This window comes from Thunnus maccoyii, chromosome 14, assembly GCF_910596095.1.
Source record: "Thunnus maccoyii chromosome 14, fThuMac1.1, whole genome shotgun sequence".
Classification (NCBI taxonomy): domain Eukaryota; kingdom Metazoa; phylum Chordata; class Actinopteri; order Scombriformes; family Scombridae; genus Thunnus; species Thunnus maccoyii.
This window is the reverse complement of record NC_056546.1, coordinates 8,282,380-8,297,366: the sequence shown is the minus strand read 5'-3', so window position 1 is coordinate 8,297,366 and position 14,987 is coordinate 8,282,380. Positions and strand designations below refer to the sequence as shown.

Here is a 14,987-nt window from a genome sequence, read left to right as displayed (position 1 = left end):
TTAAAAAAGAAGTGGTTCACCTATAGTTTGCAGTGGCTTGTTTGAGGTTCAACTACAGTTTTGACTTTTGCAACTTGCAAGAAATTTTGGCTATAAGAGAATCTGTTTATTTTAATTTGTTTTCATTGTCAAGGTTGGCACAAGTCAGATGAAATATCCTTTAATTTGTACAATGTCCTGCTTTTTCAGAGCCCAAACTAGGTTCTTTGGTTTGGGATTAGGTCCAGGTCTAAATGAAAATGTAAGACTGCTGGAAATTACTTTGAAAAGTAAATTAACACTACGCAAAGTTGCAACTACTCTCTAGCGCTGATTAGGGAGGTGTCAGACTGTAAGCTCAGAAATCACATTTAACATTCCTTCTTTGTTCATAATTTCAAATAAACCCCATTTTTTATCAACATCTGTTTTTGTAATATGTGATCAGATATATGAAAAACATGTTTTTTTTTATAAAGTTGATAAAAATCACTATTTCTGAGTAGAAATAGATAAACATCAATGCAATTTATCTTAAAGAAAGGTTTGTTCTTGTGTATTATTTATGTATTTTGTCTTACATGACTATGGCCACTTTCATACATATTTTATACATCATTATACTTTGGATTTTTTATGTCATAATTTTAGTACTCCATGAAAAGTATAGAGCATAATAAAATCAGTATGTAAGTGGACACAATAATATGAGACAAAATATGAACACTGTCCATATACAAAGCATTTAATAGTACAGTCACAACAAAAAACGGTATAGTATCCTGTAAAAACACTTTAAAAGTGGCTTCCCCAAGAATGGCGTGATCATCCTATATGTGTGTGTGTGTGTGTGTGTGTGTGTGTGTTTGTATGTGTGTGTGTGTGTGTGTGTGTGTGTGTGTGTGGTTATGCCAACTGTATGTGTGGGGACTGACTGAGAAACTCTGAGTTTTCCTTGGAGTGAGGTGCAGCCTCCTCCACAGTCTGCAAAAGTTGTGAGGGGCTGCTGTCAGGTCCCTGGGACAGGAAGTTGAAATGATCTTCCGCTGGCTCTAGCTTGCACTCACTAATGAAGAGTTCTCTTCCATCCCAGTTGCTAAGGTCACCGTGGGTGTTGCCACGTTCGCTACCATTGCTGCTGCTGCTGTTGTTGAGTGCGGAGGAGAGACCAGGGGCACGGTTGGTCAAAGGCTGGCTGAGATTGTGCATGGAGAGGGATTTCCCCAGACTACCTCCCCAGTCTGAAGGCCTCTTGTCTGGGCTAGATGAGAGCAGCAGCAAGGGGTTAACCTCGAGGCTCATGTGCCTCCTCCAGACCCCATCAGATTTCAAGCCAGGCTTCTCCCTCAGCTTCACTCTTCCCTGGGCAGGGCCTGATTCTCTGTCCCCTTCCTGGTCAGCATCCACACTGGATCCCACAACAACAGAGGGGCCCAGGCTCCCCTCGTGCGCCACCACTCCATCTGGTATATCATCGGGGACGGGGTCAGCGGGGCATCGGAGGTGAGACGGGTGCACCATGGGGGGCAACTGGAGGGTAAAACCTCCTGTTGAAGGAGGTGGAGGTGGCAGGTCAGGGAAGTGTGCTCTTTTAGAGGTGCCATTAGGGGTGACCAGGGTTGGGTAGGGACTGTCGGGAGGCAGCAGGGGCGATGGGGAGAGCGAGGCTGTGGACGGGGGATAGGATGGAGGTGCTGAATCTGGAGGGCCATCATCATCGGCGGGAGCCAAGATTAGCCGCAGACCTCTTGGGTTGGTGTTAAGGGAACGGCGTATGCCACCATTGTTGTCTCCTCCGCCTCCAACCAGATCACCTCCCTGGGGGGAGGGGAGATCCCTGCCGATGATGGAGGTCTGGTAGTCTGAGTTGTGGTGCTGGTGGTTGTCCAGCTCAAATAGGGGCAGAGAGGAGAGAGTAAGTGCCGAGGGGCCTTTCTGTAGGACTTGGCGGTAAACATCCAGCAAAGAATCCAACTTTGACTCGATGGAAGTAACCTGGGAGCAAGAGAAAAGAGTAAGAGAGTGAGAACATGGAGGGAGGCAGATGGAGTGTGAGAGAGAACGAGCAAGAGACTGGAGCTTAAAGGGCTGTTAATCAGTTTCTGACTGTTCACCTCTATCTGCAGCCAAAAAATTTTCCAGCAGCATTGAAAGATGTCGGACCAGTGAGTGAAATCTCTCTACCTGGCAAAGTAATTCCTAAGTCACTGGTATCAATCAACAGCCCAAATCAACTCATTTAAGATATACTGTACCATTAACAAAATAGAAAAATACAATTTTTCAAATCTTTAAAGGAGTGCTGATGTAGTTTTGCTCTTGAGTATAGTTTAATTCTCGGATTTTTCTTTCTGAACTCACCTGCCTCTCCACCTTACACACACGTCCCAGCATGCTCATGCCCTCATGAGAGTCTCCATCTGGGTTCAGCTTGTCTCTCATCTTCTTATCCACAGGAATCTGGCCTTTTCCTAGTATCTGATCCACCCTGGCACACACACAGACACTGATGTTAATATATTAGAATATAATTACATTGCAATATAAGTAGGCACCCAAGCTTCATTTCAGGTTATTCCGAGTCGGGCAACAAACCTAAAGCAACAGTAGGATGTTAGGATTAGGGTTAGTAAAACACAACACACATTGCTTGGTTGTATCAGTGCTGTTATATGAAAACTCTGTATCTCCAATAATGTACGTTTTTCGGGAATAAAGACAAACAACATTTTCAGATTGTATTTCATGCAGCCTGTAGTTTAAATGGGTTTCACAGTCTCTGAAGTGTAAATTGCCAAAATGTGTGGGTATGCAAATAATGAATGAACAAATGTTACATTTGCGTTCTCGGTTGAACTTGAAACTGTAAAAAAAAAAAAAAACATAAATAAGTAAATGTGAAATATTTCACACATTAAAAAACTAACATGCACCAAAAATATCACATTTTCACCAGCCATAAACAGAGATCATAAAAGCATGAACCATTTATGAGCAAAACATCTCAAAATTAGGCTTACAAACACAGTACCTTCCATGCAAAGATCATATTGGTGCTATTGAGTGTAAACCTGGTATCTCCAACTTGACAATGCATTTTTTCCAGTTTAAATAAATGCATTAGACCAAGTGTTCAGAAAATGTTCACAGCACATTCAGGATTATCCTTCAGCTTGAAAAATACCAAAACTGAATTACAAGTTTTTTGTTTTTTTGTTGTTGTTTTTTTACACAGCAATATTGATAGGTGCTCAAGTCCATCACCAGCTATTCATTTCATTTATTTCACTTTCCATTTTAGCAAAGGGTAAAAAATAGAAAATAAAATATAGAAAGGACTAGAAGGAAACAAAATTTCATTTTGTTTTAAGACAACATTATGTTCACATTGCCAGTGAATCTGTAGCCAGCCTTCTGAATGTCAAAGTATTGATCAAGTTCTATGACACTGTAATAATGCTGAATTAGTGAAGTTAATAATGTTTGTATATCTCTAACATGCAAAGATCTAGGAGAGACCAGCACCCAAGAGACACAGGATTTGGTTTTATCTACCAACAATACATGAATTAATTGGAAAGCACTTCCAAACACCCACAACTGCACACACAAGTTAGCAACATTCACACACAATATTTCTCCTTTCTGTTGAAAGGGGTTGAAGTACGCATGTATGGACGGGATCTAATGTAGCGATGATATGTTTTGGCTTGTGTTTGTCTTTATGTTAGTGTACAGTTTGTGTTTCAGACATGGTTAATATTTAACTTACCAAGTGGGTGGAGTTCAACACATCAGTATCCAATATAGATAAACTGTTCAGTAAAATTACATTCAATGCACCTTTAATATACTTATGTTTCACTTTTAAAATCCTTCTCTGTGATTGTCTAAAATTTCTAGTACTCACTGTACGTTCTAATGCAAACTCCAACCATCTGGTACTGTAAGACAGTTAATAAAAATGCTGATTATTTGCATGTTTGTTCGTGTGTGACATCTCAAGGTCAGTCGGACACTTTTGGCGACTGCAGGGGAACTAATGGTCAGGACAGGGGCAGCTAATGGGATTCTAGGTAAAACTCAAATGAAGTGAAATACAAGTAACCCTGAGCCAGGGAGCTTCTTCCTGTTGTTGTTGTTGTAATAATAGTGCAGGGCAGGAGAGGACATGTTCCTGGGTCGGCTACTCAGGCTGGGACCAGAGCCCGCTGCACTGGCCAGTCTGGAGACAGGAGAAAGACTGGGTCAGATACATCACACGCACGCACACGCACGCGCGCACACGCACACGCACACGCACACGCACACGCACACACACACACACACACCAAATACAGTTTGAAGCACAAGTGCACAAATGCAAGTGTACTCATTAACAATAGGTGACACTGGCATGTAGATACACACAGAGTGCCATGACGAGAGGGATAAGCAGGCTAAAAAAGTGATATTGCTACTTGACGTCAAGTTTAAAATATTGTTTTTAATGTTCCTGTTTTTAGGCAAGAACATCCTTATATAAATATATGTGTTGTACTTTTCTTTGCCTGTCACGATGTTAAAAACGATTGAAATAAATATTCAAACTGATGACAGATGTGATGTCTGTGTGCATCTACAGCAGTAGCCTATGGACGCAACTCATCCTACATACACACACTCAGATACAGAAAACAAACACTTTGTTATTCCCCAGTAGTACTATTGATGATACTGGCATCACATACAGCATTACCATTCATTCAGAATTACAAAATACCATGACAGTCAATACCAAGACCCAAAACAACACATTTCTTTATAAAAAAAAAATATGTAAGTTTGGTAGAATGTAAAAGTATTTGTAACTGTGAATGTCCCAATCCATAACTGCATTATAGTGCCCCCTGCTGAAACAAAACTTATAGTTTTTCATAATTTAAGTGACTTTTGATGCAAGACCTGAAAGCCTCTATATGTGACTTGAGGCTGCAAAAGAAAATATGAGCTGCAGTAAAACAGCTATATTTTTAATTAATCAATGAATATGATAATTATATGATAACTTCTAATGAACAAGTCTATCTTCAAGCATCTGGTGAATGGAGTTTTATGAGTTCAAATACGTTTTGGATTGGGCCTTTTACAAAAGGACAAATGCAGCTGTAATGCCTCTAAAGACAGCACTGAGTAGCTCATGTTAAGTCTACTTATGTTAGCTAACAAAATGTTCCAACAAGATGAGGTCTTCAAGGTGCCCAAATCAGGATTATCACATAGTTTCCTCATAGTTTACATAAAAAAGTAAAATGTTATTATGTAAAAGTAGTATATTAATTACTGCTAATCAAATAAAATGGTGTGATAATGGACCACTTCCTTTGTTGAAAACATGGTAAGAGAAAGTGAATGATGTTAGTAATGTTAGCTCTAAATCATAAACATTTGAACAGATGTTCAGTAATTTCCTGTAAAATGTTGAACATAATCCATTGCTTGAGCTCCTTAATGACCTCTACAACCAGACCTGGGTCAAACAGCCAATTCGGTGCATTTTTTTGTGACAGATTACCAGATTCAGTAAACCGCAACTACAAGTAGACTAAACAGTGAATATTAATTGCAAGCACTCCCAAGTTGGCAGTTAATCAAGACTGTGTTCATTTGACATTTCGTCAAAAGATGGAAACCAAATGCCTTAAAATGGATAATGTTATCCATTTTTGTGCTAGAAAAAGCTTCACAGGAATAAAGTGCAAAGAAAGCTCACCAGGTGTGTGAGAAAGTAGACACAGAGCTGCATTTCTTTGCACCACGTTGAGTCAAAAGTTAGCATTGCATCTAATGTAAACTATATAACCATGAAAAAGCATGTGCGTGCATGCTGTATGACCCAGGTACAATGACATCATTAAGGTTTAATTATGTTAGCGGGGGGGAGCAGTCGACGGGCAGAGCAGGGCAGGGCAAGTCTAACCCTGATGCAGAATGTTTCCTCCGGGCCTGGCTGTAATATAAATGCAGGGAGGGAGAGGAAAAGGTCTTGACACGGCTGCTGAAGGGCCTCGGAGGGGGACCCACTACAGTGTCTAGTCTGAGAGAGAGAGAGCACACACACACATGTACAAATACGGTACATACACGCACACACACACTGAGTAAGAAGGATAGAGCTGCACAGTGCACAAAAGGTAAAAGTGGGTTAACTTCATTTAAAAGGATCATCTATGAAGTGATCTACAACTGCTATAGCACTAGTAGGAACTACAGCAACAATGGCGGCAACAACCATCTATGCAAGTCCTTGGTAAATAAAAACTCTTACAAAGAACAATTACCAGAAATCAATAAAAAAATAGCAAGCACTAAGATAAGAGCAAATTCAAAATTCAGTAAAAAAAGAGGGGAAAAACAGCCCAAATGTACAGATGACTTTTAGACGGACCGGTTCTATGAGATTTTGTGATTTTAATGTGCATGTGTGTGTGTGTCCAGTGTGTCCTAACCTGGTCTGAAGGCTCTTGATACGACAGAGCATGTCCAGGTGTCCTGCGGAGTACTGCTCTATGACGTCCTTCACATCATACGGACGCAGCGTCTCCTTGAACTTCTTCTTTGCCACGTGGAACTTCATTATCCTACACAAACACACACATTTGTACATACAAACACACATCAGAAATAAAAAGACAGAGACTAAAGATGTAATTACTATAAACAACCACAAGATGGTAGCAGCAACTTTTGGAAATCTACAGCAGGATCCTGGTTACATTTCACTTGATCTTTTTTATTTTTGGAGTGTAATAAAGAAAACATTATTAAAATCTCAGATACCTTCAGGAGTATTTAACAGGAAACCAAAGCTCCCTGGTACTCTTGTCAAATCCATAACAACCTAAATGAACGACTTTGAAACTTGAGTGTGATCCTCTATCTTCTTCTATTTAGTGAGCAGAGCCACTGCTGGGTGAATAATATTGATACAGGTAAGGAAATCTATGTATTTGGTTCATTAAGGCTCCCGGGTGGTTTGTGCTTATCTCCAGTTGCCTGTTTTTCTCATCGTCTAAATGGAAACAATGACAGATGACCCTCTGTAATAACAGTCCTGACAGGGGAAGGGGTGTCCAACCCTCAACCCGACACCCTGGGAAAGCCCTGCGCTCCGGCTGCCCATGGAGGAGGCCTGCTGGGTGGGCAGGACGGCCGGTGTTGGGTGGTGGTGGTGGTGATGGTGTTTGTGTGTGCGTGTGTGTTGTGATGGACGGGCGTTGATAGACTTTAGTTCGCTAAAAAACAAAAATAGTATAAAGTCTCTTGATGTCATATCTTTTTAGTCCTGCAAATATGACAAAATTCCAGAACAAGTGAGGCAATGACTGACTGGATAAGATTGCCAAACTATAATTTTAGAGGGAACATTGCAAAGAATGTTCCTCTGATTTGATTTGTGTCAAATATGGATTCCAAAAAGATTCCACTGGAAAGTTTTACATAACTTGCACTCCCTATTACAATAATAAAAATACAATTTGGACAAAGTTAGATGTGGACACACTGTGTTATACCCACCTGAGACCCACTTTAAGGCAAGGGTCAGGTGTAGCCGGTAGAGTTATCTTAGATTGTAGGAAATGTTACTGATCCCTGTTAGGAAACTGGATTGATGGAGAAAATACAGGGTTGTAGATATAAAAATATGACTAAACAGAAAATATTGAAGACATTACTACAGGTGATTACAGTCAATGACATTACTGGGGAGTAATTGGAAATCTAAATACATAAAGACCCAGTGTGTGTGTGTCTGTGTGTGTCTGTGTGTGTGTGTCTGTGTGTGTGTGTGTGTGCGTGTGAACAAATTTATAGCTTAGTAACAGATGTGCAAATGTACTGTATATTGCTAGCTATTCACTCTAAGTGTGCAGATGGCAGTGTTTATTTATAGCAGATATTTTGTAGTCCATATGGGCAGCATATGTATGTGTGTTGAGAGATACATATTCCATTTCTATATTTAATCTATTTAACAGCCTATCAAACTCATGGTTTGATAAATTTTGAACAAGATGGACAATATAAAAATGGAAGAGGAGGAAAAAATAAAAAACTGAGATCAAAAAAGTGTGATTAGAGTGAGTCATACAGGAAAAATCAATTTAGATAATTAGCAAGATGAAAAATAGTAAATTTGTCTACAGAGAGACTTTGAGGCTAATGAAATTAGTGGAGGACGATCAGTAGGAGAAACACTGTTGATCATAAAAATCTTGGGTTGGAATTCAGTCTCGCATTACAAAATCAGACCTTTAATTTGTGAGAAAGACATGCAGTGCTGCATCAGATATTTATATTTTCTTTTACTGTTGACCAACAGATACAGTAATGAACTATAGATCTCCCTGCCTTAAAGAGCTGATAACTGTAAACTGTTAGCTTCATTAGTTTATGTTTCACTATATAGCTGCTTAAAATTTGCACCCTGAAATTCCATCTGATATCTATCTCTGTAGCATCAGAATAGTCAAATTAAGAATGTATATAATCAGGATTGTAGCATTTGAAGCTTTATTAACTGGCAGAACAAGGTGATTTTCTCACCAAATTGTATATTTTTTTTAATTAGATAGTGAAAATTGACATTTTTACAATGAAAAATATGAAGAGGGTGAGGAGAAGCAGTGGAATGAGAGAATCAGTCGGCACCGGTTGGATAAACAGTCGCTCACAGGGTGCCGGTGCCAGTGTAAGAGAGCAGGGTCTACTAAAACGCATGCACACACACACACACACACACACACACACACACACACACACACACACACACACACACACACACACACACAGAACAAACAAATTCTGCACTGCTTGATCCCCCCCACCAGGCAAACCCTCAGACCCAGCAGTAAGTCATATAGATAAAGAGAGAAAGATGGGGCAAAAAGAGAAAAAAAAATAGAGAAATGCATTTAAAAAAGCATTGCTTGAGGGAACCAAACATCATGGGGACCCAAGCATTTGTGTGAATGTATATTTTTCCCATCCAGAATTACATATAGCTCACACTGTAAGATGGAAAGTCGGGGGGCCTGTGTTGTAGTGTTACAGTATACTATGGATTAAATTCACTCTCTAGAGGCTGTTAGAACTGTGAGGGAATAGATGAGGAAGAGAGGGTGATTCATCTAAAAGAGATACAGTATAAGTTTATACTTTATACAAACTTTTTCAAGAGCTATCTAATTTGAGATAAAGTGTAACTTGTGCATGAAACCAAATTTAAAACCTGAGGTACAGCTTATTGTCTCTTTATAATAATGCATCAATCTGTTAGTTGGTGGTATTTTCATACTTTGATTGCTTTTCAAGTCATTAGTCATTCAGGTACTGCACACTGAATCATTCATGAACTTTTCAATCGATAGACTCGGATCATAAACAGCCAGTAAAGAAAGATGGGGGGGGCGATAAATCAATAAGAAACTTTAAAAAGAGTTCAGCTTAAGAATAGATTGTAATACATATCTAGAACTAGCCAATCATAAATGGAGGACGCAGTTCAGTGACACTACCAATTGACAATAAATCTCATGTGAAAAAACAGCCCTATGGTGAGGGGTTGCACTTTATCAGTGCCGACTATAAAGCCATAAAATAGATCAGAAAAACAAGAAGAGCTTTATTGGCATTACCTACCAACAGGAAACACTTTCTTGATTCCAACAAACCATCACACATTTCATCATGGTTTCAGAATCAACTAATCATAAACAGATAGCTATAGATGATCAAAAGCAGCCAATCAGGAGACAGTAAGAAGGACTTAATATTAAGAAGAAATGTGTTTCTTTCAGACATCCAATCACTAATGATGGTTGATAATTTGATAATTCAAAGCAAATATGTAGAGACAAAATGAAATTTATATATTGTGAGTTAATCTCAATTAAAGGAACATTTCAACATTTTGGCAACTATGCTTATTCGCCTCTTGCTAAGAGGAGAATAAGCATAGTTGAGAAGATTGATACCAATGTCATGTCTTCACAGTAGATATGAATCTACAGCTTTTTATAGTTTTTAAAATGTAGTTGCTGGTGTCTTTTTCACAGTAGTGAATTGCCTTTACTGACTGGTAATGTGGATTCTGGTGGAAGGATTTTGGTGATTTAAAGAGGCTTTGGATAAGAGCTTCAGCTAAAAGGCCTGAAATATAAAGCATAACTGCAGCAGGAGCTCACCTGACAGCTCTGATGACAGCCTTGAGGGGAGCTGATAGATCCTCCACTGTAACATCGCAATGGCAGCCTCTCTCATCAAAGGAATCCTCCGTGGTCATGCCTGCGTCTACTGAGAGAGACAGACCGCCGTTTCATCAATAAATGTAGCCCCGTGCAAAACCGTTTCCAGTCTTAAAACTCATAAAACACTTTCTGCATAGCAGGTCCTGATGGGAATCTCCAAGACTGTTTCAAACTGATACTATTTTGGCTTTTAGGAGGTGAAGATTTATGCCCAGCTTGGATGGGATCTTTAGGAATGGGCAGCGTTTTGCCAGCTCAGCTATGTAAGGTGAGAGAAGAGGGTATATATATCCTCAATACTGCCAATAATTACGAGAGTGGGAGAAACAGACAGAGAGACAGACACAGAAAAAAGAGAAAGAGCAGGAGAAAGGCATAGGGAAAGATGGAAAGAGAGTGAATGATGATATAGTGCATATACCAGGTTATAATGAATAATAAATCAGTTTAAATAAATGATACAAGGGAATAAGAGGGGAAACTGAGGTGCGATTAAAACAGGCAGCAATTCCATCTATTACTATAGGACAGGAGTTTCTGGGAAAAGTGAGGAAAAACAGTGATGCACAACATACTGTATGCTGTACACATGCACCATTTTAGCAATAACAATAAATTCATGCTCCCTAGAAAGCACAAAAAGACAAAAACATCCACAAGTATGTTGGAATTGAGATTTAAAATACATAAGGGCTTTATCACACTGTAGATCATCACCCAAAAATTATTCTCTCATGCTCTGAAAGTGTGTAATTCAAGTCTGTTAAGAGTTTTCCCAAAACACAATTTATCCACCTGGATAAAAAGAGGCATGACATTCATTATATCTAATATAGAGAATGTTAAGAGAATTAAGTTTTCAGAGAACCATGTGTTTAGTTTCAAGTGAACATTTCTTACTGTCCAGACAGCAGTGGACTTCAGTTCAAGCATTTAGGCTACAATTTGAAATTTGAAAAAAATCCTCATCCAAATGCCTGTCCATCTATAATAATCCAATAAGCTGCCATGAAAGGGACAGTGTGAATTTAGTTTCTTGCATGGACTAAATTCTTTGCAATTAACTCTTGATTCTGAGATGAGTGTCCCACCAACAATTGAATGTATCAGCAAGGAAGAGCTTTCAAAACAGTCCCTGCTCTCAACTATATTGTATGCATTTGATTTTCTGTTCACTTTTATATAATTTTGGCCTAAACTTAAACCAGTGGCTAAAATGTAGGTGCAAGTCCTAAAATGTATAGTATGATTTAATAAATCTTTGGTAGAAAGATTCAATTCAATTTGTGTCACAATTTGTCCTTCATGGCCTGACCCTATTTTAAAGTGTTGTTTTTTTAAAATCTGATCTTCCAGGACAAGTATCTTTTGCACAGTTCTTGTAACTGTTTGGTTATCTGACTTTATATTTGTTAACCTCTGGTTTACCTCTCTGATCGTGTGGTTATGTTAAAGGTCTGAGTGTATATGATTTTCTTTGCTCTCAAGTCTCCCCAGAAAAAAAGAAATCTTAATCTAAATGAGACTTCCTCATTAAGTTAAGTTGCAAATATATTATGGCAAAGTGAAAAGTTGGTTGGTTGCCATATTGGATGAGCTCATACAAGCAGTGGTAACTGGACTGACCACTGTTTGCTCATCACTAATGTGTGCAGATCATAGATGTTTCTACACACACACGGTCCAGCTTACCATCAGGGACAGCAGTGCGTGTCTGACTCTTCAGCCTCAGCGACGGCCTAAACCGGGTCCGATCGTTGAAGCTCCAGCTCTTCTGCACTTTGGCCGGGCTCCCACCCATCAGCTCGGCCCCGCCCACCACCTCGTTGCCAGGGGAACAGCGTTGGCGGTCATTGATGGATGTCTGCCGGCTCTTCATGCTCTGACCACGAGGACTTGCCATCCGGACCCGCTCCTTAAAACTCAACTTCTGACTGCAGAGAGGGATGGAAGGAAAGAGAGAGGAAGGGGGTAGAAGGATGTGGAAAGAGGAAGAGAGGAGAGAAAATGATTCAAAGAAGCAGAGACATAGGGAGTAAGAGTGATGGACCAGTAATGGATAGAGAGAGAGAAAGAAAGAGTGACACAACAAGGGAAATTGGGGAAAGCGAGTTTAGGATAGAGTTGACAGAGAAAGAGTTTGAATGGTAGAGGTTGAGGGTTGATGGAGAGACACACAGACAAAAGGAGAGAGAGAGAAAAAAAAAGGGATACTGTCAACACCTATTTCCCCTCAGAGAGTGAGAAGAGTTCAGAGTGCGACACAGGGCAACGTTCTGTCTATTCCTTCAGCCCAAACATCATCCATCCAATTGACATGCCCAACACCAGAACAAAGCCAGACTGCTCGCCAAGCCACCAAAACAAACTCTCAGAGTTGAATCTTGACGTGCTGCAGTCCTCGCCAATCGGCTGATAATCTAGCCTTGTATTCGCTTTCCAAAACAGAGTTAATGATGTTTTTAAAGGATGAAATGTGACACATGGTAATATTAATAAATCATCACCACATTAATTTTAAGACTACTTTAAACAAATGAGACCATTGTTGAGAGAAACCTGTAACAGGCTCTACAGAGTATTTTACTTTGTGAAAGAACGAAGAGTCACTGTTCTTCATGTGTGAAAATGAGTTGCACAGCTTCCAACATGTTCATGTTTATTGGTAAATCCAAAGAATCAAACATCCAGCAGGAAGCAAAAGGATTTAAAAGATTTGTGATTTTAATTTTTCAAATCACTAATCTGAGAATACTGTAACTATTTTGGTCTCAATTGTTCATTTTACTATGGTATATTTATGGTTAAAAAAATCGGTATGCATACAGCATATCCTTATTCATCAGTCTTTAACTTTCAGTCTTACTACATAACTTTATTTGATTTTTTGCCAGTTAAAATAAGAGAAAAGGACTTGAAAAATGCATTGAGCCACATGACATTTAGATCTTTGGCAGCTTTCAGGGGATTGATGGAGATGAAGAAAATTTTCAATCAATGAGACTCACTGCAGTAAACTACGATGTTGCTAAGGCAAATAGACCAGCATGCAATGCAGCAGACCAGTGAAAGAGAAATGCAGGGTTCCAACACATTTTTCATGCCACAAATTCACACTTTTTCCAGACTTCAGTGTCTCACCTGAATTTCAGTGTTTTAATCAGGTTTAATCACTTTAACAGAAGTAGTTTTTTCCCTTATGTATTCCAAAATGGTTTAAGACTATGAAATTTCCCAAATTTCCAAAGACTATTAGATTAGCCAGGTGATTTGTCATGATTTCCTAAACCTTCCTGTCCCACTACACTGTATTTTCCATATTTTCCTATACTTGTAAGAATTATGTAGGAATCCTTTATGCTTTACATATCATGAGTAAGCCATTTTCTGTTCTGCATTTGCTGTATTCCACTAATACTGAAACAATCACATATTGTTTTCTTAAAGGCTGTGGAGAGAGCTGAATAGATATTTTATAATACTTTTATGTACAACCAATTTTTGTGTCTCTCATGGCAAAAAATGACTGAAAAGAGAAGTGCAGCAGTGATGCAGGAATCATGCAGGTAAATGAGGAAAAGCTACAATACCAACATCTGTATACAGAAATGTTGTTGTATGTTGTTGAAGAATCATTCCAGGTAAATGTGTCCAGCCCCATGAATTGCTCATGTCCTTGCCATTATTTTTCACTAAATTGTCATGTAACCATTATGTTTTTTCAACTGCTGGGACAAGACAAAAATCTGCATTACCTGGACCAGTGATTTATCAAGTATTCTCACCGTGATGACTTTTGATTGATCAAAATCATCATAAAATCGCACAAGAAATTAGTGTAAGTAATTCCTTCAGAAGAACCTTCCGAAATCTAGATATCCAACTGTGGTTGGTCACCGAGTATATGAATAACATTCATGTGGCTGGACTCGGAGCAGATTCCAGGGAAAAAGGAGACTTTAGGTGGGCTAGGAGGGACAAATGGATTAAAAATAAATAAATAAATAAATAAAGGGGAATTTAAACCTTGTAAATGTATATTTTTTAGTTTTATCTTATTGAGCTGTCTTACTAAGAAAATTGACTTAATTGTAACTTGTAACTCAAATTACAAATTATGAGAGGATCATCCATGATATTGATCTTTTTAGAATGACTGAGGCTCAACATGCAATTTGTTGACTGCTGCAAATTTTGAACTACACTGGGCAGTAAAACCTGGTAGCATTTCCTTTAATTTTAAAAATATGCATTTTTGTCTGCAGTGTAATGATCTTTTGGTGGAATTCCCCTTTAATTTTCAACACTGTAACTGTAAGTCTTGCTTGCATTCGACAGGCAGCAGGCAGCAGTTGTTTCAGACTAAATCCTTGATGGGATAAAAGGGATCGAGGAAGGAGGTGATAAGGAACTTAAGTTCATTTTCTTTGTTTTACTCCATGCTTTTAGTCAGTCATTCCCACAGGTTATTGGGCTCAGGACAGAGGAGATGATGGGTAGTACTGTAGGTACCTCCTATATTTCCGAGTATACCTTCGGAAGAGCCTCCCATTACTTAGACCCTTACTAGAGTGAAGGAGGGAGGGATGGATGAAGGACAGAATGGAGAGGAGAAGATAAAGGAGGAAGGAGATTAGAAGAGGAGTTAAGCAGAGAGAAGATAAATTCTCTGCCAGCAACATTGATGCACTGTAAATACACAGAGAAAAGGATGGAGAA

The 14,987-nt window shown here is 39.1% G+C and overlaps 1 protein-coding gene across 6 annotated transcripts in view; it reads right to left on the bottom strand.

The window, feature by feature from the left end:
- Window positions 1–360: 360 nt before the first annotated feature.
- Window positions 361–14,987, bottom strand: part of kcnq5a (potassium voltage-gated channel, KQT-like subfamily, member 5a) — a 113,479-nt gene continuing 98,852 nt past the window's right edge. For 4 of the 6 annotated variants that reach the window (XM_042433346.1, XM_042433342.1, XM_042433344.1 and 1 more), the window contains 5 exons: window positions 11,961–12,202; window positions 10,206–10,314; window positions 6,468–6,599; window positions 2,341–2,467; window positions 361–1,974 (listed from right to left, as the gene is read on the bottom strand). In XM_042433346.1, the coding sequence (XP_042289280.1) occupies window positions 886–1,974; window positions 2,341–2,467; window positions 6,468–6,599; window positions 10,206–10,314; window positions 11,961–12,202 (1,699 nt within the window). In that variant the 3' untranslated portion in view covers window positions 361–885. The remainder of the gene's footprint in view (window positions 1,975–2,340; window positions 2,468–6,467; window positions 6,600–10,205; window positions 10,315–11,960; window positions 12,203–14,987) is intronic. The other 2 variants (XM_042433345.1, XM_042433347.1) reach the window with 2 other exon arrangements.